Genomic DNA, 24,422 nt, shown 5'->3' with positions numbered 1-24,422 from the left:
CTATTTGCTTTGACATAAAAGACTCAAACTCTTTATCTGCCAGTAGGCTAGGGTTTAGCCTCCATACACGTCTTGATGGTATATTATCTGTGAAATTAAGTTTCATGGAGACAGGGCTGTGGTCAGAAATAACTATGCCTGTGTAATCGCAAGATTTTAGCAAGGGCAACATTCTCTTGTCTATGAAAATGTAATCGATTCTAGAGTATGTCTGGTGTGCTGTAGAAAAAAAAGAATATTGCCTGGATGTTGGGTTCTTGTATTTCCATGCATCTACCATTCCATAAGTTTGTAAAAAATCATTTACACATCGGGCTGATCTGCTCAGCGTCCCAGATAGAGATTTTGATCGATCTAAAACTGGATGTAATACACAGTTTAAATCTCCACCTAGTATAAGCTGATGACTATTCGGGTCTGGGAGACATGCAAAGAGGTCACTGAAGAATTTCACGTTGTCCCAGTTGGGGGCGTATACATTTACCAACACTACAGGTAAATTGAACAACTTCCCCTGTACAATCACAAATCTCCCATCCTTGTCTGTAATTACTTTTGACTCTTCAAACACAACATCTCTATGTATAAGGATGGCTGTACCTCGACTCTTTGCTGTAAATTTTGAATGGAAAATTTTGGAAAAGCCACCTCTGAATAGTTTATTGTGGTCTTTTGGGAGGAGATGAGTTTCTTGTAAGTAAACTATCTCCGCTTTCTGTTTGGTGATGTGGGAAAATATTTTACTTCGTTTAATCGGATGGTTAAGACCACGACAGTTCCAACTCATCACAACAGTGTTATTTCTATCCACCATTCCTTGCTCTTTTCAAATGTATCGCATTGTGGGCTCCCTGAAGTGTTGGGGTGGGGGTGGGGGTGGGATACAAACATACCATAAAACAATAATAATGATAATAACAACAACATACATATAACATTAGGCTGGCCTCCAACTGGAGGCTGCCAGTAGCCTACCTACAGCTACAACTCCTAACCTACTTCCCCAGCAACTCCTCCAACAGGCTTGAGCTTCAACCAAAACTATCATTGAAAATATTATTTCAAAAATGAATTTCTCTTTAACAAAGTTACTCTTATTATCCCGTAAACAGTCCCTTTAAGTAGCCTTTCCAAAATGTAAAACATAAGCAGTAATGGGGCTTTCACCAAATTATCATCATTTTGGAGTACAAAACTCCCTAGCCAGATATCCCATCCATCACCTCACCTTAACTGTGGGTGGTATATCAAATAAAACAAAAACGAACAGACTTATGATAGGATTATGCTTCTCACACTATTTTAAACATGCCAAAACCTCAATTAAACAAACATAAGTGAGAAGGTTGAATAACAGCTTACCTTCATCTTTGAGTAGAAAACTTTCAAAACCCCCCAAAAATTAATAAATAAATAACAGGCTACTGTCCAAGCTGTCCATCCATGTTAGACTAGCTGTATCCCTCTTTCGTCGCCTCGGTGTATGGCCATTTACATTACTCAAACGTAGTTCACTGTTATATAATGGCCAACATGTAGTACACCAATATCCATTCATTTTATGACTTTAGCTTCCCCTTCACAAACTCCATGGCTAACTTGGCGTCCTTGAAGCTCCGTCTGATCCCCTCCGTGGTCGTGATTCTCAGCTCCGCTGGGTAAAACAAGCCGTAGCGTACTCCGTCGAGACGCCGCAGCTCACCGCGCACCTCGTTGAAGGCAGCCCGTTGTTTGGTGATCTTCTGGGTGTAGTCGGGTTGGATGCGTATTCTTTCACCATCTGGAGTAACAATCTCTTTTTTCTGTATGGCTGTCTTCATCAGCAACTCCCGTTCCTGAAAGTAGTGGCACCGCACTATCAGTGCTCTCGCTGGCTGGTCATCTCCCGGTCTTTCCCGTAAAGTGCGGTGTGCCCGGTCCAACAGAGGAGCTTTATCCAGCCCAAGAGAGTCCATAAGCAGTTGTGAAACAAATTCTGGAACATGTTTTCCATCCTCTCGTCTCTCCTTCACACCGATTATGCGCAAATTGCAGCGGCGGGATCTAGCCTCCAAGTCCTCATTCTTCTGCTCCAGGCTGGTAACGTCGCGCTTCAGCTGGGCTACCTCCTGTTGAAGGCAGGTTATAGCGTCTGAGTGTTCGTTCCCTGCTTCCTCCATATCGGACACCCGGGCTTCCAGTGCCGTGGTCTTCATGTTTGACTGCTCCATCGCATTTTTAAATTCTCCTCTTAACTGTCCACACTGATTTCTGATCTCAGTGGCTTGAGTCTCTGCCTTCTCGTCAATTTTCAAGAGTAGCTCCACTTTCAGTGTCCTTATCTCACGGAGAATCGCCACTTGGCCACCGCCAGCTTCTTCGGCCGTGCTCTCCTTGCTAGCTGCTAGCATGCTAGCTTCTTGTGTCTTGTGGCGCGGCATGGTCCGTCAAATTCTAAACTAACGTTACAACGCTGCTTCTAGTGCTATTTTATCTTCCCCTTTCACTTATAATTAAACAGAGACACTTTACACTGGTCGAGAATGTATTTCTGCTTTGATAAGTCAAGTTTGGTGAAGCGCTCAGCCTGACACGTCTTCACATGGTGTCGCTCAACCGGAAGTCGTTCCAGCACTATATGAATATATATCTGACTTTTGAGTGTTCCGTTAAAGTCTGTTAATTTACACATTCACACATCGGGAGTTTTTTCTTTCACCAGCTGTCTTTTCTGCATTTGGCAGCTTCAACTGTGTTACTTTTAGTCTGATTAAGTGTTTAACTTCTTCCTATTTGTCAAATATAGTTTTTTCTTTTGTTAAATGTGCCGCTCTGTCTGTCTGTCTGCAAGTCCGTAGACTTGTTCATGTCTGTTCATGTCAGATTCTGCAAACACCGCCCCGTTCATGTGAACGCACTCACAGCCAGACTGAGAAACCCTGGGTTGATTTACCGAGTTGATAACCAGCGTCGTAGGACTGTTTAGCGTGATCTCGGTTGTTGGGGTTAGTTAAACCAGATAAGGAGAAGATACCCTGGGGATGTTGAACTGGCTTCGTATACAGGCCTCTGGTCTCTGTCAGTATACCCAGCTGTGTCTGCCTGTTTATATTTCTACACTTAAGATAACTCGTCTTTGTATTTGTGACTCAGTAGAAGAGGAAAAACCTCATGATGATCAGTAATAATAAGTCTGAATAACTAAATTGATCAAACCTTGGAGTTTGTTGTGTTTTTCCTGTTTTTGAGGATCATTGTGCAAGCTGTGCCATATTTACCTGTAGGCTACATAGAGCTGATTATTCCTCTTATAATAGTTTTCATTGTATTTGCAGTTATAATTATTTTGATTCTACATGTGTATTATTCTTCTGGTAGATAGACAAACATTTCTAACTATTTTGTGCATTGTATCATGGGAGCAGCAGAAAGAAGAAATTAATCGAAACAACTAACGTATTTTGAATCAGTATATATAACAATTATCAACACTGACATCCACAATAAGTGGTATATCAACTGTCACAGTGAGTCTGGCCAAAATCTACAAGGGCCAATCAGATGAGTCCTGAAGCCCCAAACGGTATCTTCAGTATTCGGTATTCGGTATTCGGCATCCGGCATCCGGCATCTGGTATCCGGTATCCGGCATTCGGCATCCGGTATCCGGTATTCGGTATCCGGTATCCGGTATTCAGTATTCAGTATTCGGTATTCAGTATTTGGTACAGAAAGTGCTGAAGTTAATGTATGTAAAGGAAGTGACAGGGCTGCACAATTGATCAAATTTGAATTGCGATCATGATTTTGGCTTCCCACAATGAAATGATCATGATCGACAGTGATATTGACGTTTAAAATGCTTCGCTCATAGAAAAACTCCACTGAATATCAAACTAGAATGGCACTCGGAGAGTGCAGTCCTCAGCCAAGGTGCGTGACTTTAAAACCAGATCCCAGCGTCAAGCTGGCGGTACCGTGAGGTGGTCGGCTTGTTATTAACACGGTGTGTTTCCATGTAACGTATCGGCGGATGCCTCTCTCATTCAGCAGCCTTGTTATGTCTGTATAACGTTACACTACGTTGTCTCTCATCCCGTCATCTACCGCTTTGTTCTTTCTCACCGCGGACGGACAGCAGCTCCACACACACATCCACACACGTATCTCTCTGCTCTCAGAAGGAGGTGGGGTCACGCATCATCAACGGGTCATCAGTTACACTGCGCATGTGTCTTCATGCTCAGGCTGATCGGAATCCTTAAAAAAATTCCTGAATCCTGCTAACAGACAGAAAGACAGACAGACAGACAGACAGCGCCGACAAACCAACGCCGGTGAAAAGATAACCTCCTTCCTCGGCCTTTGGCCTTGGGGGAGGTAATTAAGCACTTCCTAATCTAACAGCCACCCACCAGGGGACGATCCAGATGTTTTGGCTTCACTTTTGTGGAGCTGTCATCGTGCCACATCATGATGCCACCTTGTGCAGACAGTGTGTGAAAAACGTTCTTGAATGGTGGCGGTTCAGAGTAGAAGAGAGAAAGAGAGACAACAGAGAAAGACGGGCTAAACTAAACTCAGATGTCTCAGTGTTAGTCCCTCGGAACCGATCATCATCCGTTGTTTGGAGGTATTTTGGATTTAGGACAAGTGATGTTAAACAAGAACAAATAATATACAAAGATTGCACAAGACTCTACGTCTGGTTGGTGCTAACACCAAAATTGTAAAAATGTGCTGGTCACATCCACATGCAACTGAGCCAGGAGTTTAGACTTGGGTTTATGTCCCGTTTATAGCTTTCAGTGTCATACTGTGTGTAAATTCATGCTGACAGTCTTCAAATTTATGGTGACAAGGAAGTTTTGAAATTGTGAAAGTTTTGCCTCATGGTGACATATTGTTTTATGTATAATGAATGAAAAGTCTGCATTAATTTAAGAAAGGTATTATTGAACTAATGAACCTTATGTAGCGTATATTACCTGTCTTCTCACATTGTAATGAAGTTGTTGAACATGAATGAAACGTGTTGGTTTGGCGTACAGTCGGACAGTGTGCTACAATCTTACCTCGCCCACAGACTGTGTGGGGGGAACAGGGCCTGGGCCAGAACACACTGGTACAGGTATAGACACAACATGTGACCAGCGGTGAAGAAGCCCACCATCACACACAGTGCGTTGAAACCCAGGTGACTGATGGGAAGGTGGCACGCCCACCACGTGCACACGCCGATGAAAAGCAGGAAGTAGATGGCTGAGAAGGCAGAGGGCAGTGTGATGCCTGGGGGGGAATGGAGGAGAGGTCAGAGACACAGACAGAGACTCATATGAACTGCTGGAGCTTCCTTGTGTTTGATTGTAATGGACAGAAAGGAAGAAGACTCCATTCACACTGCCTTATTAAAGATCTCAGGCAGATTTTGATCATTTTAAGAAACAGTCCAATATTTTGAGATAAATGTACGTTTCCTCTTTGCCATACAAAATGCAAAGTCAGATCTCAACTTCATATTTGTGCATCCAGCACAGCCATGCTGTATGTTTGTGACCTGTTTTGCCCACAGGCTCAGTCTGCGTTGGTTCAGGAGGCTCACTGAACCCCTACAAATGCATCTATATTATTCATAATAATGCAGAACTAATCATTTATTGTCATGATAAATAATATCAACCTTCTTGTGTCTTCACATTGACAGAATAAGAAACCAACAAGATAAGAAGATAGATTTGTGCTCTTTTTATTTACTTATAGCCTGATAACATCAGACACTCTCTGTCCACACAAATATTCTGTTACGTCATGTAAACAAACCACGGACCATCAGCTGTGAGCTCCTGATCAGACTGGAGACGGAACCACTTAAAAGATGGTGAGTAGTACTTGCCAACTTCCGACGTTTAAGTGTACTTTAAACAGAAAACACAGGTTTTATACTGCCATATTTACTGAAAATGACAAACTAAGCAGCCAACAGTAGCCTCAGTAAACTATCAGGTGATCTCCCTCCAGCCAGCTGCCTCCTTATTGAGGTGTTTGTAGTAACATGAGGAGGTGTTGTATAGATACCTCCTCATTTCAACTTCACCAATCAGCCGTTCCTCGTCCGTTTCAGCGATTTCAAAGCGAGCGACAGGAATAAATAGAAACAAAAGTTCAGCTCAAAACGGCGTCGTGCTGCAGAGCTTCGTTGCTTGTGGCCAGTTAGTTCATTCCCATAGAAAAGAATGCAATGAAACTGATTTTGTCGCTGTCGCTCACTCCAGTTGCATTCTGTTTGGAGGGTGTAGTACATATTACTGACCGCCAGAGGCAGGGCTTTAGTACGGAATTAATACATCTCGCGTACACGCAGGTCGAGTGCCGCAAAGCGCCCTGGCGCCTTTCTGGCAGGAGAGACCTCTTGTCTTAGCTGGGGGGTCGGATTTCCCGACTCATTCCCGACCCCTGCTGCCTTCAGCTGTGGGTTTGACCGCTGGAGGACCCGACCCGCTGCTGAGTGATTGCATAGAGCCTGTCAGAAAGACTATCCTGAATGCCAGAGCACCGTCTACCCATCTGCAGTATGAGAGAATGTGGAAGCAGTTCGAAACCAAGACCAGAACATTGCTCTGTGCCTACTATCCTTGAGTTTCTGCAGTCCCTCCTGGACAGTGGCCAGTCTCCCTCTACCCTGAAGGTGTGTGTGGCTGCTATTTCACCACAACATGAAAGGGTTGATAATAACACAGTGGGGAGCAACAGGCTGGTGTCCCTCTTCTTAAAACGGGCTCTGAGGTTGTGTCGCCCTAGCCACCAAGGGTTCCTGCATGGGACCTGCCCCTGGTGGTGGACACCCTAAGCTTGCCTCCCTTTGAACCCTTGGTACAGAGCTGAGGTGGCTGTCGGCCAGAACTGCATTTCTCCTTGCCATCACTTCGGCAAAATATCTAGGTGAGCTACATGCCTTGTCTGTGAGCGATTCATGTTTGAGGTTGAACTCAGATGGCTCAGGTGTTACCTTGTGGCCGAATACAGCGTTCCTCCCTAAGGTGCTGGGACGCTCGCATCTCAAACAGCCTATCCGGCTTGTGCAGTGTGACCCCTCATTAGGGTGAGGGGAAGTCAAGACTGTTGTGCTTGGTGCAGGCCCTTGGAGTGTAGAAGTCACCACATGCATACGACGGTCGGAACAACTCTTTGTTAAGTTGGTCCTAAGAAGGGCTGTGCTCTTTCGAAACAGCGCCTGTCCCACTGGATCGTGGTCATTTCCTATACATGCAAGGCGAAAGACCATTCTGGATCGTGGTCATTTCCTATACATGCAAGGCGAAGGACCATTCTTGATCGTGGTCATTTCCTATACATGCAGGGCGAAGGACCATTCTGGATCGTGGTCATTTCCTATACATGCAGGGCGAAGGACCATTCTGGATCGTGGTCATTTCCTATACATGCAAGGCGAAGGACCATTCTGGATCGTGGTCATTTCCTATACATGCAGGGCGAAGGACCATTCTGGATCGTGGTCATTTCCTATACATGCAGGGCGAAGGACCATTCTGGATCGTGGTCATTTCCTATACATGCAGGGCGAAGGACCATTCTGGATCGTGGTCATTTCCTATACATGCAGGGCGAAGGACCATTCTGGATCGTGGTAATTTCCCTATACATGCAAGGCGAAGGACCATTCTGGATCGTGGTCATTTCCTATACATGCAGGGCGAAGGACCATTCTCTGCCATCCAGAGTGAAGTGCTACTCTACCAGGAGTGTCTCCCCGTCTTGGGGCGACCCTGAGACGGGTTCTCTTGGAAGACATATGTGCGATGGCCTCATGGGTGTCACCGAGCACATTCTCCAGATACCACAGTGTGAATGTGACCACCCCCCATCCATTGGGCGTGGTCCTTTTGCCGAGTTTCTCTGCTTCATCTTTATGACGTAGGTACTCAGGATTTCTCATGACTCTGTTGTTATAAGTCATCCGGTGTAAAAGCACTGCCTCTGCCAGTCAGTAAGAATGAAACAGAACAAGAGTTACGGATGTAACTACAGTTCTATGAATCCGGGATGAATGGCAGTGTTCTGAGGGTGCTTTCGGCCCGGACCCGAGTACACTTGTCCCCAAAGTCCAGTTCGTTTGATTAGTGTGAACGCTCCGTACCGTGCTGGGCACAGTTCGTCGATGCGTGCCCGAGTCCACTTGAAAAGGTGCAACATATTTTTCCATCAAACTCGGTGAAATAAGAGATTGTTTCAACTAAACCAGAATTGGTGATTGTTGGAAAGATTAAAGACGACGGTTTTAATTAGTTAATTAGTTTTATTTAGCTTCTGTCCAGTTTGAATGAAGTGTTTTACGATGCTCTGCCACTAGAACAGCTGATCTCAACATAAACAAATACACCAGGATGATAACGCAGGTGTACTCGGGTACGGAACAACTTTACTAATGTGAAAGCAGAGCAGAGACGGGGGAGAGGGGGGTTGTGGGGGGGGGGGGGCAATCGTACTTGGGCACGGTACAGATTAATCGTACCTCATATGAAAACGCCCTTAGTCACTCGGAATCTCATGAACCTGCGAGAATCTTGTGGATGACACTGGAACTTCTACCCAGCCGGTGTCATCCAGGGTCACACATCACATGACTTAGTTGATATAAATACTCGACCTGCATTTGCGCGAGACAGAAGATATTCAATGTTAAAGCACTGCCTTTGGCGGTCATCCAGGATTCATAGAACTGTAGTTACATCTGTAATACTCGATCTGAGTACTGTTAGATGTCCTAACTCAAACTAATTAGAGGTGACATATCATCAGAAAACTTCTCCTTCGGTAGGATAGCACAGAGAGAGTCAGTGACACATTCTCTGGGTGTTTATGCAGCATGGTGGTCAATGAACACCTGTCTCTGGATAGGAATCACTTTTTAAATGATGAATGAAGACAGCCTGACAAAATAAATCTGATCAGAAGTTTTAAATTGAGCACCAAATACCAATGTCTGGACCGTGCTAATTTTTTTTCAGCTTCTTCTTTTTCTTCATATGTTGTGAAATAATGTGGAAACGTTATGACATAGATCCTACCAGCCAAAGCCAGCAGGCTGATGGACAGGATTCTCCCCAGGTCCCGGAGAACTTTCCGGGCTGTGGCCTTCAGACACTCAGCCACCTGCTTGGCTCTGGTTGCTGTGGAAACCTCCTCGTCAGGGTCAACGGGTAATGACCTTTCTTCTTCATCTTCATCTCTTGATGCCTCTTCCTCCTCCTCATCCTCCTCCTCATCATCTGCGTTTTCTGTTGGATCATCTTCAAGCTATAGTGGAAAAGGGACAAAATTAAAGTTACAGTTGTTAAAGTAAATTATGCAGGTTCAGTTACAGACACAAGAATGTATCTCCATGTAGGTCAGGTTGTATTTATGAAACATCTTAGAGCTAATACTACCTCCTAACTAGGAACAACTCTTACGACTGAGTCAGTCTATTCATGAAAACCTGTCATTAGGTTATGGGGGTAGATTTGTCTCAATAGTGTGAACAGATCCGCAAGACGCCTGTAAATGTGTCATCTGTAAACTTAACCTATGGAAGCTGCAATCTTATTTCCATATATATGTATTTTGCATATACAGTTCCCTTGCAATATTTTTATTTAATGCTGTTATCTCAAGATCTCGAGGTAATTATCTTGTTATCTCAAGAAATCAAGCTTTGTTGTCTCGAGATAACGAGATAATTAATGATTGCTAGGAATTCAGGCTGGACGTCGGAAGGGACGAGCGACTGGGATTCAGGCTGGTCACTAGTGGGCCGGAATGAATGCTGTGAAGCAAAGAATGCTTCACCTGCTGGGTCCATGTTTGGTGAGTTCGTACTGTCATATCTCATGAAATGCAGGACTGGACAGAGAGACACACCCAAAAGGACTGGATGCATGAACACACCTAAAATATACATGGAGTGGTCCACCAGTAGTATCCACACTTCTTCACTCATTTACATTTCTGCTTCTTTATTTCAGGATACCTGCATCCTGTCCCTGCATGTGTGCAACATTTTGAGTTGTTATATAAATCTGAATTTTTGGTTTCACCTCTGCAGGAGGGCCCCTGCTCCCATACACACCACTTATACTGCAGTATATGTCTTGTTTCAGCCCAGGATTGTAATGGTACATACAGACACAGATTGTACCACTTGTCTTCACTGCACTCTTCAACATTAAAGATTACAGATACAATACTCAGGCTATCAAGTTCCATCACATAAATACAACACAGGTCTGACTACTAATTGTGCTGTGAGTAGTCTAATATCCCTGTACACACAGTACACACAGTACACACAGTACACACAGTACACACAGTACACACAGTACACACAGTACTAGCAAACCACTCAGTCATGATATGCAGTAACAGGTGTTTCTTATTACTGAGACAGGAATATCTCAGGAACTAATCCTCCTACAAAATATGACTTCACTGCTGTGTAAAAATATCCAGTCAGACAAAGGTGAGTAGTCGGCTCGGGGAAACCTCTGAATTATGAAATATAATAAATCATTCAAGAGAGAATCCCAACAAGAAATGTCCAAGTGTTCATCTCATTTCACTGTTTATCATATCAACATGAAAAACTGGAATATGTATTCACTCAGATTCCATCGTCTGACCTACATCTCTGTACTGTTTGTTTAGGCGGTTGCCCTGGAGACGGAGACCCACAACGCCACCCTCCACAGCACCCGAGACATGGAACAACTGGCGAGTCCCCAGAGCCCCACCAAGGAGCTCCTGAATATCTCCCCCCTCCTCACCCCAGACCACCACCCAGCGTCCGACTGCCACCTCCATACCCACCCCACCCTGGAGCCCCACTCACATCCCCATGCCCAGCCCACCATGGACCCCCACATCCATGCCCACCTCCCTTAGGCCCCTCAGTAGTGCCAATGGGCATGGCAGGACCACCACAAACATGGCAGCAAGACCTCCGTTCAGCACCACCATCACAGCTAAATGAGAGAAGCTATGCTGAAGCCCTCACTGGAGCTACAGGCTCCTGTGACATGATGGACATCAGACAGATGCTCATCCTCATCTACATTCACTAAACAACGTACCGACCAACTAATCCAAGAGTCTTCAGTGGATGGACTACATGATACAGTCAACTTCAAGGCCGTCTTAACTCAACAGAAGCATCAAATCTGACTGATTGTCAGCTCTCAGGACACGATGGGTAAGCTCTGTATTGAGTTAATGACATCGTCATGGAATAATGCCGTGATCACTACTGTCATTTTTTATTTTTGCCATTTGATTCAGTGCTCAGACATAAAAAACAAAGTTCCTGTTTTTGGGCTTCAGCTCGCCGGTCATCACCATCATCCCAGACATCCTCCGCTCCAAACTCACCCAGCTCACTGTCCCAGCCTCCACCTGACAGCAGGTGAGGCAGGGGAAAATCCCATCCAGTACCCAGACCACCATTCCTGCGCCAGCTCAGGAAGTTCAACCTGCCTCAGGAGCTGCTGATCCAGTTGTAAACTGCAATGATCCATCACTGTGTGGTTCGGGTCGGCCACCGAACAGGACAGGAACGGACTAAAACGGACAGTCAGGACTGCAGAGAACATCACTGGTGGCAGCCTGCCCTCCGTCCAGGACTTCTACACCTCCAGAGTCAGGAAGCATCACTGCAGACCCTCCCCACCCTGAATCTTCCCCCCTCTGGGAGGCGCTACAGAGCACTGTACGCCAACACAACCAGACACAACAACAGTTTCTACCTGCCGACTGTCACTCCGATCAACACATCAGTCATATAGTGTCAATATATTTTACCAGTAAATGATATATTTCATAGTGTAAATACTCACTGTTTTTTAACATGTTAATATCATCACAACCAATATGAATATAAATATCGCTGTATTGCTTCGGGTCGGGGTCCACCAGCATCGCCCTGTCGGGGATTCTTTCACAACAATGACTGGCTCGCTGTATATTATCCCTTACACATTAAACATTCCAGCATCCTTTGCATTATTGTATGACTGTTTTATATACAGAGAGACTTTATGGTAGACACATGTTTAGATCTAACTTGTTCAGCTTTATTGTTCCTATTTCTAGCCGTATGTCTATTTCTGTGCATTCTTTTTTTCTCTGTTCATACTTACTTAGCCATTAAAGCTGATTCTGAGTCTGATTTGTCCCGAGAATCAATGCCCAACCTTTCCCACTAAAGACTAAAGCCAGATGTTGGTGGGCTGCTGAGCCACTTCTAGAAGCTTGTCGTAAGGTAGCACAATAAGGAAAGTGTTCATATAATTCAGTATAATATAGTAGTCTACTGTTAGGGGCAAACCTGCTTCATGAAACCAGACTGAAGTGAATGAGGCTTTAGAATCATATACCTGATAATCCAGTTAACTTGCTTTATTACACGGCTGTGTTGAATACTCGATTCTGATTGGTCAATCATGGTGTTCGGTCTGTAATTTCTCTATAACAGACCGTTGCTATGTATAACAAACCGTTGCTATGGACCCAGCTCTGATGTTGGACTCTGGAGGACCGTTTTTGTGTCAAATTTTTTATTTATTCAGTAAGTAGCCGTGTAATAAGTGGGATAATGTACAGCTAGCGGTCATTGTTGTGAAAGAATCCCCTTCACGTTCGTGCAGCATCGCCCTGTCGGGGATTCTTTCTCAACAATGACCGGCTCGCTGTTCCCTTGCCGCAAAACAGCACCTCCACATAATGAATCAAACACTGTGTCATCACAGTGACCTGTTCAGCCATACTGTATCTCTGGCAAACACACACACAACTCACCGATGTAATGTTGGCAGCAGCCACCATCTCTCTGTTCCTGACCAATCGGCTGCAGAGGACGATTGTTACCAAGGCAACTATACACACACCCAGGTCAGGACACAGGAGGCGTAACACACTCCAAGGATCATCCAGAGGAAGCCTGTGAGACACACACAAGGGAGGACAAAGATCCCATTTACACCAACACATGCATGTAGATGCAAATGAAAATCTCATATTCTGATATTTCCTCAAATATTCGACACAAATTAAATGAATCTGCTTGTGCCTTTTGTCTTATACTACTTAAAATATGAGGGCGTATCAAATTTGCATCACATGAGACTGCTGTCTGCATTATAAGCGTTCTCCTATTTTTATCAAAACCCTTTCCCCAATCAGTAACTGGTGCTCCACTCGTTACGTACCTGGACAGTCCTATATGCCTTGTTATGGTGTCCCATTGTGAACAGTTATCCCCTATGGCGATGTTGAGAGGAGGATATGTGTATAGGACTGTCTGGAAGCAGATATGGGCCAGTACGAACAGTAGACTCGTACAGAATACTGCTCTGATGAACCGACCTGTGTGACCTGGAAGACAAAGAGACAAGAGAGACAGAGGATGGAGGTCAAACCTGAGTTCAATGTACAGTCAAATACATCACAATAAATAATAATACAGAGTAAAATACACCCAATGTGCAGACTCAATCCAACAATGAATGTATCTACTAACCAGTAAGCCTATATTGTGTGTATCCAAGCCCTGATAGATATTATTCCTCTGAGTCATATGTATATAGAGCGACGTTGTTCCCACACTCAATCCAACACACACTGCTCCAGACACTAGAGCATCATACTGTATGTGGATTAATAGACATTATAATACTAATAATGTAATGATGTGGTAGCAGAATGTTTACTTGTTGTATGCTGTCATTGTTTTAAGTATGGTACGGTATTAACTTCATGTGACAGCCAGAAAAACAACGGTGCATTGAGGAAGTAGAGAAGAAGAAAAAGTGGGCGGTCCTGTACCCCAAGAGCCAATCAAAGCAGCGCCGCTGATGTAATTGGACCTGTCTCATCTGGCCAGTAGTTGTGGGCAGGGTCTGAAATTAGCACCCGCCACCCGCCAAATGCGGGTAAATTATTGGCAGTGGTGGGTAAAATCATCAGGACATCCGCCACTTTGGCGGGCAGAGAAAACGCTAGTGATGGAATAGAAAACAGCTGTGCGCACTTTCTTGGCATCTCATGCTTCCATGACTATCAATTCCTCTTATTGATGCCCTGACAGTTACGCTGCACAATGACGCATACGCACGCTGTGTCATGTTTCAGTTTGTTTTGGACCGGAGGCACGGCGGAGAGAAAAAAAAGTGCTCAACAGCGTGGCGCTACTAAACCTGAGGGGGTGCACCCTATTTTGACCTGATAAAGCGACACTGTGAACAACCAGCTGTGTTTAAATCAACAGAAGGAGAGTTAGTAACATTAGCTGTTAGCAGCCGTTAGCAGCACAGTCCTGACTGGATAAATACCGGAGATACGAACGTTAACGGAGGTGCCATTGAGTTATTATTATGAGGCGTTCAAAGTCGGCTCAGGAAAAAGGACTATTGGGTGAAGGTAAATTACGAATTTTTTATCATGATGTGTTCAAATGTAATCTCGTAAAATGTAGTTTTTGGTGAGAAACTTGAATAAATCCAGTTGTTAGGAGATGATTTCACATCAAATTGATAATAGAGAGAGAATTATGACCTGTTTAACTTCATAACAACTTACCAAGATTTTTTTTAATCAAGCAAATATTTAAATAATCATAATCATTTGAATTGTGCGTTTTTATACAAATAACCACTATAGATGACAATAACAAAGTACAGTACTGTGTACACTACCCTCCATTCCAACACTGTAATTTACCGTGGATATAATATTTTTTATGTTAAATATATCGAACATTGAATGACATCGGATCTAAAATGTTATTCCTTTATTTAGCGCAGAGATTTCAAAAGTGGCAGATCTAATTTCCGAGTAGTAGAAAAAGAAAATACTGACCTGCCACAGGGGCAGGAAGTGAAGAAAGTTGATTTCAGAACCGGGTTGGGGGGATGTGTTTCTGTTAAGAGTACTGGACAGGTGTCAGCCCTACAGTCACTACAGCAGTCAGCTACAGTACGTCAGAGCTGCATCCTCTGTCCTGGTTAATCTAAGGTTTCACACATTAATGAGTCCACTGGGAATGGTAAACGTCATGTCAAGCTCCCACTTGACAAACTTCCACTCATTACACATAAATGACGTACAGTGGTGTGGGGATACAGCAGTGGGTTTTGTAGGGCAAGGTGTGGAGTAGTGTGATCCACAATAGAGTTGTGACATGTTGTTATCATATATCCACAGTGAAGAGGCCTTCAGCAGCCCCATAAATATAAGAGGTTGTGTCCAGTTAATTCTGCTCCACTGTGGCAGCTGTGGTATGGAAATAAACGCAGCAGGCTTAACTATTACATCTGCTACAAGCTGTCACTTAGAAAACACTTTCAGACATGTAGGATACACCAGTCACGGGAGTATAAAACTAAGCCTAAGTAGGCTGAGTATACGTAGTTAAATGGTTTCTTGTTATTGTGTTTATTGTGGCCAGTCCCTGCTGTGTTGTGCTGCAGCCTGTAGACAAAGTTAATTCCAGTAAAAGTCCAAGACTTGTGGCTGTGTTTTAGTTGTTAAAACAAGGCAAAAGTGAGCATGGCTCACATCCCCCCGCTCACTGCTTGACCCCTACTGAAGTAGGGCCAAATGTTTTGCCCTTTTGGAAGTAATGGAATTAGTCTATTGAGCACAATCTAGCTTGTTATTAGCTCACCTTCCTCAAGTAAGGTTGGGTTACCCAAAAGGTTGGCCTTTTGGGTAACCCCCAAAAGGCACAACTAGACCACCGGACGGACGGAAGGACGGACACGCGTAGCCCTATATACACCCGACTACGTTGTCGCGGGGGTATAATAACATTCATCCTCATAATTATTTTGTATCTATATTCACATACAGTGCCTGTTAGCAGGAGAAGAACACTACAGAGGGGGGAGGGGGTAGAAGGAGAAGGAGACATCTCCTCAACCAGTGAAGGAGGCGCTGTGCATTGTGCTGCAGCTCCGTCAAAAATAGATGTTTTTAGCGGTGCTTCTGAAATGGGATTATTTCTGGACAGCTGCTGGAATCCAGGATTATGATTTGTGTCAAACTATCATGATAAATAGTTTTCCAGCGGTTCATACCTTGCTCCAAATTGATGGATCAATGATTATGTGTGCAGCATTTCACTTAATGTTGCCCGAACTCATAATCACAACAGTGGACATTAAAGTCTAAAACACGTATTAACAGAAAAGAAGCAGAATCTGCTGGGGCAGTGTGCGAAAGGCATCAAGGCCAAACTGAAGGGGCATGAAAATGTAAAGGAACTCTAGTGGTCCAGCTTTCTGTGAGACAATCCAGTATGTGATCTGTAATGAAGTCAGTGACTAGAGGGCCTTTGTTTGTGACAGATTAGATGTTGTAGAGGGCAAACTTACGACAGGTCATGTGCGTATATGCATCTGATTTAGAGATTTAACACACTGTGGTCTACACCATGGATGTATGAAGAGAACTGGATCCAGCGTTGGAGGCGGGGCCTCGTTCATTCCTATGAGAGTGTCTCAGTGGAGCATGAAGCCTAAATGGCTCCACTTCCGTCTGGAAAAGTACCCGGATTTCGGACACATGGAACATGCGCAGTAGCGTGTTCTCGGTCACATGACTCGATCACGGGGTCCCAACGTCACGTCGTTGTCACGGCTTGCGCTCCAGCCTCGGTCTGGGTCTCATTCACATGAACGGAGGAAGGGAAATAACTCTGGATTCAGCTATAGTGCGTTTTACAACTTTTAGGACCTGATGATTTAAATAAGGACTATTAGAGTGTTCATACTGGGGAGTTGATTCACCTCAAAATAAATGATCCTCTGAGTTACAGATGTCTCTTTCCCAATGTGAGTCTATGGGAAAAAGTATTTTTGAGCCCAATGGCATCATGTGACGGACACGGAAGTTGTAGTACCGCCGTTTGACCACTACGAAAGTTGGGATCAACGACCGGCGCTCTTCCTGGGGGGTTGGTCTACACGCCGGTAACAGGTGTTCTGACACCGTGAGCGTTTAAATCTGCTGATGAGAGGCTTGGTGCCTAATGATGGTCTGTATGGGGAATTGGTCCTGTGATGGGGTAGAGACAGATGAGGCTACTGGGGGGGTGGGGAGCTAGCTGGGGGAACAACAATACTCTGCGGTGTCACTGTATAGGCGGGGATGGAGATGGGGGTTCCAGGAAGGGGTGTGAGATGTAAATAGTCAATCACGTGGGGAACACTGTGCGGCGTGCTGCATGTTAGCTGCTAGCATGCAGCTACTCAGCCTGTTGGGGTGGACTCCGTCAGTCCTGAAGAGGGAGAAACGGCCCCAAAACAGGTCAACACTGTCAATAAAACCTGTTAAGAAGGTTTGCAGTTCACTTGGAGTTCAGGCACAGCAGCCCCTTCATTTCATTAGACAGCATGTGAACGAGCATGTCAGGAGCTAATCAGCTACTTGGACTTGAAGTTGTTTAGTGGCTCATTTAGCCTCTGTAGTCTGGTCTGCTGGTTCACTGCAGTGAGTTCGATGCATATGTGTGGGATGAAGGTTGTCTTGCTGGCTGTATAGGAGATTATGCGCGTCAATTAAGATAAACCACACACACTCATTCAAGTGTAAACCTGCACAGTCTTCTAGTAAAGAACTAGAAACCTTTGAAGCATCTTCTCATGTATTCTTACCGATACACCACAGTGATTATAAACTCCACAACCAGTAATATTTATTAGGAGGTGCTAAAGCTTTATTGTGAGGTAGGTGGTGAGGTGAGGCACTGATGAAAAACAATGGCATAAAAGAAGAATTGTATTCAATCAGATTCCCTCAGTAATGAGATATAAAGTAGATTTTGTAACCCTCTGACCTCGTCAATAAATGTTCTCATTAACTTCATTGTTTGTTAGATATGACAGATGACTGCTGCCTGTTTCACACAGTCCAGAGAAAGTTTCCAAAGCAAACAGCAAGCACTTCATACTCTATCAACTTATAAAATGGTAACGGATGACATATTAGCAAACAAAGGCCTTCTACATCCAGCAGACACAGAGCAGCGTAGACACCCCCCCCTCCCCACGTCCTGCTGACACCTCGGCTCTGTGGCCTTGAGTCTCATTTAGACTTGTTAACACACGCAATACAAACAGCTTTCATCTTTTATTTATTCCCCAACCTGGCAAGGTACCATCTCATCTCAACTCTGTCTCTTCATGTCTCAGACTGTGTGTCTCAGTGAGTCTCTGCAGGTCCAGTTAACAGCACACACAGTACGGAGGGATTATACAGCATGTGTGTTTGGCCCTGTTACCCTCATCATGAACTTTAACCACTTTCTGAGACACCGTGGTCTGTCTGCAATGAAATACTGCTGCATATCAGACCAGTAAGAATCTGTGAATGTGTCTGAGCTAAATGCTAATGTAGCTATGCTAACATGTTCCCCATAGAGAGCTGCAGGAATGAGTCCTGAATCCCGCACAACAGCACTTCCTGTTCCTTCGTCTGGAAGTCAATGGGATTTTAGTAAGATGCCTGAAATAAGGTCTGTGGTTGGCACAAGCTGAAGAGATTTTAACGTTTAGTTCTACGATATAAAATACGTCAGTAAATATCCCACTGGTGAATTCTGAAGCCTTTATGTGTCTTAAAAACGATGTGGGCTTCATTGATAATTGGAACTCTTTCTGGGGGACTCCTGGTCTGATTAGGAGAGACGGCATTCATCCTACTTTGGATGGTGCGGCTCTCTTATCCAGAAATCTGACCAAGATTGTTAGTGGACCAAATCCATGACAAACCAGAGGTCAGTCCAGGAAGCAGAGCTGTAGTCTTACACACTTCTCTGCGCTTCCACTAGAGCAGTTACCCACCCATAGCTTAACCCCAAACCTAACTGAGACTGTGTCTGCCCCACCTAAATTAATTCAATCAAAAGTAAACGGAAGAGGAGTTAAACATAATTATCTAATAAAATCTAACACTAGCACTGCAATAAAGCAACAAAACAGGAGAATTAAATGTGGACTCTTAAATATCAGATCTCTGTCATCTAAAGCTCTACTAGTAAATGATTTAATATCAGATAATCACATTGATTGATTTTGTCTTACTGAAACCTGGCTGTGTCATGAAGAATATATCAGCCTAAACGAATCCTCTCCCCCGAGTCATATTAATACTCACATTCCTAGAGACACCGGCCGAGGAGGTGGAGTTGCAGCCATCTTCGACTCAAGCCTATTAATAAACCCTAAAACTAAACTAAATTATAACTCATTTGAAAGCCTTGTTCTTAGTCTTTCACACCCAACCTGGAAAACACTACAGACAATTCTCTTTGTTATAGTGTACCGCGCTCCAGGCCCATATTCTGAATTTCTATCTGAATTCTCAGAGTTTCTATCAAGCTTAGTCCTGAAAACAGATAAAGTCATTATAGTAGGTGATTTTAATATTCATGTGGACGTTGATAATGATAGCCTCAGTACTGTGTTTATCTCTTTATTAGATTCAATTGGTTTCTCGCAGAACGTGCATAAACCTACTCACCGTTTTAACCACACCCTCGACCTCGTTATGTCATATGGTGTTGAAATTGAACATTTAATTGTTTTTCCACAGAACTCTCTTTTATCAGACCATTATTTAATCACTTTTGAACTCTTATTACTAGACTATACACCATCAGACAAAAGTGTGTACACTAGATGTCTATCTGATAGTGTTGTAGCTAAATTTAAGGAAGCGATTCCATCAGCATTAAATTCAATACCATGTCTCAATATAACAGAGGGCTCGTATGCTAACTTTAGCCCTACCCAAATTGATCATCTTGTAGATAGTGTTACAGACTCACTGCGAGTCACACTTGATTCTGTTGCCCCTCTAAAAAAGAAGTTAATAAAACAAAGGAAGTCAGCTCCATGGTATAACCCTCAAACACGCAAACTAAAGCAAGCATCGAGGAAACTGGAAAGGATATGGCGTTCCACCAAACAGGAAGAATCTCATTTAGTCTGGCAAGATAATCTTAAAACATATAGGAAGGCTCTCTGTGATGCCAGAGCAGCCCATTACTCATCATTAATAGAGACAAATAAGAACAACCCCAGGTTTCTATTCAGCACTGTAGCCAGGCTGACAGAGAGCCACAGCTCTATTGAGCCATGTATTCCTACAACCCTCAGTAGTAGTGACTTCATGAGTTTCTTTAATGATAAAATCATAACTATTAGAGACTAAATTAATCACCTCCTACCGTCAACTGGTACCGATTTATCCTCAAACTTAGGAACCTTAGAAACAGCTGTACAACCTGATATATATTTAAACTGCTTTTCTCCCATCGACCTCCACAAACTGACTTCACTGATCTCTTCATCTAAACCATCTACCTGTTTCCTAGACCCAATCCCAACTAGACTGCTTAAAGAAGTTTTACCTTTAGTTAGCACCTCTTTACTGGATATGATCAATGTGTCTTTACTAACAGGCTATGTACCACAGTCCTTTAAAGTAGCTGTAATTAAACCTCTTCTTAAAAAGCCCACTCTTGATCCAGAGGTCCTAGCCAACTATAGACCTATATCTAACCAAGTAAACAAGTGCAAACATTAAAATGTAGTATTAAGATAAGTAAAGTGTGAAGTTAATCCATCTATCACAAGTACGTCACTAGTGTCAGACATGAAGGACTAACTGAATCTTTATAACTGAATCACAGAGTCAATATGTAACTTATCCTTCCCACTGATAGGAGCACGGCAACACGTCCTCATACCTAAATGACTAAATCATCTGTTTACCAGTGACTCACATGTTGAGGATGACATATATGAGGCAGTGGTGGCCTAAAGGTTAGAGGAGCGAGCTTGTGACCGGCCGGTTCAATCCCCGGACCGGCAGGATAAATCTGGGTGGGGAAAAGTGAAAAGCAATGTTTGCCTACCCCCCCTAATTACCACCACTGAGGTGCCCTTGAGCAAGGCCCTTAACCCTAACCGCTCCAGTGGAGCTGCTCAGTAACCAGCAGATAAGACTGTGGTTGTACTGGTGTACTGGTGTACTGGGCAGCTTCCAGGTGTGAATGTGATCAGGACATTTCTGAAAAAGAGAGCATTGCTCTCAGAGAATCTCCCCTGAGTATATAAAGGTAAAAAAAACAAAAGAAATGACTGTTTTCATCCCAACTCGTCACATACTGACGCTTGGTCAGGACCCCTTGGCTTCACTACCTGACACACCGGGTAGCCCAGCGTATCAATCCATGACACTCGCAGTAAACACGTGGTTCACGTTGTGAATTCAAACAAAAACACTTGCTTAGGTTCAGGTGACAAAACCACTTAGTTAGGTGGAACAGAAGAAACAAATCACCGGCACTCACAGATAAAGAGTCTTTTTTAGTTTATTCTGGGCAAACAAACAAATATTTAAAACTGGCATTACGTCTTGAGTGATCCCGCTGATGACGGCTTACAGCTGAAACGCGTTTGTTTGTTTGCCCAGAATAAACAAAAAAAAAGACTATCAGTGGTGCCAGGGGTTCTGGGTTAAAACAAGTACGTTTGTTACGCCTATTGCGCTTGCTACGTTTGTTACATTTGTTACGTTTGTTACGCTTGTTACGTTTGTTACGTTTGTTATGTTTGTTACGTTTGTTACGTTACGTTTGTTACGTTTATTACGCTTGTTACGTTTGTTACGTTTGTTACGCTTGTTACGTTTGTTACGTTTATTACGCTTGTTACGTTTGTTACGTTTATTACGCTTGTTACGCTTGTTACGTTTATTACGCTTGTTACGTTTGTTACGTTTGTTACGCTTGTTACGTTTGTTACGTTTATTACGCTTGTTAAGTTTATTACGCTTGTTACGTTTTTTACGCTTGTTACGTTTGTTACACTTGTTACGCCTGTTACGCCTGTTACGCCTGTTACGCCTGTTACGCTTGTTACGCTTGTTACGTTTGTTACGCTTGTTACGTTTGTTACGCTTGTTACGCTTGTAACGCTTGTTACGCTTGTTACGTTTGTTACGCTTGTTACGTACGTGACGCAAGTTAAGTACGTCAGTTACGTTAACTGTAAGTTAAAATATATCTACGTTGACTTTTGGTTTTACATGGGACATGAACAGTGTCCTCCTGGTTGAAAGTCCTCTGTTTGACCTCTCCGTCCACCCCATCCTCCTCCCTATGCAGACTTTGACTTTGCTGATGTCACGTGACTTCCTCCTTTGTTCCCGTCATCTTTACTATGGCTCAGGGCAGGACTCAAGATATGCTTTGTTTCATTATAAAAAGTAAAATTTCAAAGATTCAAAGATATTGATGTACTCCAAACTTCATCACTTCCCTTAGTACCACTGCTTTACAACAACTCACAATTTACCATTTAGATATGAATTCTACATTCTCCATACAATCCTTGGTTTTGTCATAGTGCCCAATGACTGTGAACTGTGTAACATCAACGCATCACTGAGTTTATAGAGAATAGTCCTCTGAGACTTTAAGAACAATCTGACATCACCATCCTCCAACTAAAACCATATCAACCCCCCCCCCCCGCCCGCCCTTAAAGAATAACTACAGTATGTTTAGGAGTCTTATGCATGATGAATACCAGTAGAACTGAATATTTGAAGACATGCCAATTGTTGAGTAATCTCCAGCTCTGACTTAAACTGTCTCTCAGTTCTCCTCAGAGCCCAACAATGCTGCTTCCTATTAGTCACTCCCGGTGTGTGTGTGTGTGTGTGTGTGTGTGTGAGTGCGTGCGTGCGTGCACGTGTCAGGGTCTTGGCAGGCCAGTGGGTTTTCCTTCAGGGGAACTCCCCGTTGCTCTCTGTTCCCTCTCTTTAACTATTCTCCTACCAAAATAAAAGCCTCTCTACACATTTTGATTGTGATAAATGGTAAATGGACTTGCATTTATATAGCACTTTTCTAGTCTTCCGACCACTCAAAGCTCTTTACACTACATGTCAGTATTCACCCATTCACACACACATTCATACACACATTCATACACTGATGATAGAGGCTACTAAGGTGCCAACTTTGTCGATCAGGATCTAATCTAAATACTCACTCACGGGGTTAAGTGTCTTGCTCAAGGACACATCGACATGTGACCCGGAGCAGCCGGGGATCGAACCACCGACCTTCCGATTGGTGGACAACCTGCTCTACCCTCTGAGCCACAGCCGCCCGCCAGGTGAGAACTCACTCGAGACGCATTGAGGACACATTGAGATCGGATCTTTCAGACCACATTCAGAGGTGGTCTGGGCCACATATGACCACATTATTTTAACTGTGTGTAGTGAATGTGTCCTGGGCCACATTAAGGACCGCCTACTCATCTGATGTTCCGCTGGGATCCGCAGGTCTCTCAGCTCCTCAGGTGAATAGACAGGCAGACACAGGCGCTGGTCAGCAATGAATCAGCCTCTGTGCTCTACTGTATCCTGAAACTATCAGACTGGGAACAGGAAGTGCATTATTCTCATACTGTCGAAGATGTGTCACTGGTTTTGTTCCGCTGCTTTGCTCGGAGCTGACACCCGCCCTCTCTCTCTCTTCCCGGCTCTCTGGAGCTCTGTACCCCTACAGGCTGTTGTCTGGCAAAGACAGCGGTGTCGGCAGCGCGGAGGTCCCCGGGGACCACCGGTACAATAACCTTTTATTTTTATGTTAATAAAATCTACCGAAATTCCAATATGTAGGATATTACTACTGACATTCCTGTAGTATTACGTCACAACTTCTGCTTTATTAGCCATGTGGTTACTACGTGTTTATTTGCATACAGAGCGGGGAAGTGAAATCTGATCACAAGTGAAGACGTTTAATGCCAGGTGTGAACAGACGTACTTACAGCTGTCCACTTGTGAATGGATCGTGGCCCCGATGCATGTTAACGCCAGGTCTGAACAGGGCCAGAGACAGAAGGGAGGACAGGAAAAGAAGGCAAAAAAATATTTTGACCCACTAGGAACTGGGACTAACGATCACAGTGTCAATTGGCGAAGTAGCAATTTTCATTTCGACATTGTGGAAAATATCAGAGAAACTACTCAAAGCCTCACATTTATAATCGTGTGTGTGTTCTCAGTGGGTGGAGGAGATAGTTATATTCTTCAATTAAAGGGACTGTTTGTAACTTCTTACACGTATAAATCATTGCTGGTCGGTGTCTCATGCACGCTTGCGCGTGGCTACGCTGTTCAGACTCAAATCCAACACAAACTACACGGAAGCACCAAAACCGCAAAGTTCTATCTAGTGAAGCCCGTCTGTTAAACAGTGTTAACTCTTCCTGCTTCAGCCTCCAGACCGCGGTCAGTAGACAACGGAGAGACCGTAGCTTTGGTTTGTATCAGTATCAGCATTGATTCATGGAGAGACCTTCGTCTGG

General features: G+C 43.9%; 1 protein-coding gene across 1 annotated transcript in view; it reads right to left on the bottom strand.

Moving 5' to 3' along the window:
* Nucleotides 1–24,422, bottom strand: part of piezo1 (piezo-type mechanosensitive ion channel component 1) — a 175,050-nt gene that overhangs the window by 117,374 nt on the left and 33,254 nt on the right. The window contains 4 exon segments of the mRNA XM_037781514.1: nucleotides 5,055–5,268; nucleotides 9,066–9,294; nucleotides 12,826–12,967; nucleotides 13,236–13,401. Of these exon segments, the coding sequence (XP_037637442.1) occupies nucleotides 5,055–5,268; nucleotides 9,066–9,294; nucleotides 12,826–12,967; nucleotides 13,236–13,401 (751 nt within the window).

This window comes from Sebastes umbrosus, chromosome 10 (genome assembly GCF_015220745.1).
Source record: "Sebastes umbrosus isolate fSebUmb1 chromosome 10, fSebUmb1.pri, whole genome shotgun sequence".
In the NCBI taxonomy this organism is placed as follows: domain Eukaryota; kingdom Metazoa; phylum Chordata; class Actinopteri; order Perciformes; family Sebastidae; genus Sebastes; species Sebastes umbrosus.
Note: the sequence above shows the minus strand (reverse complement) of the source record. Positions and strands in the feature narration are given on the sequence as shown.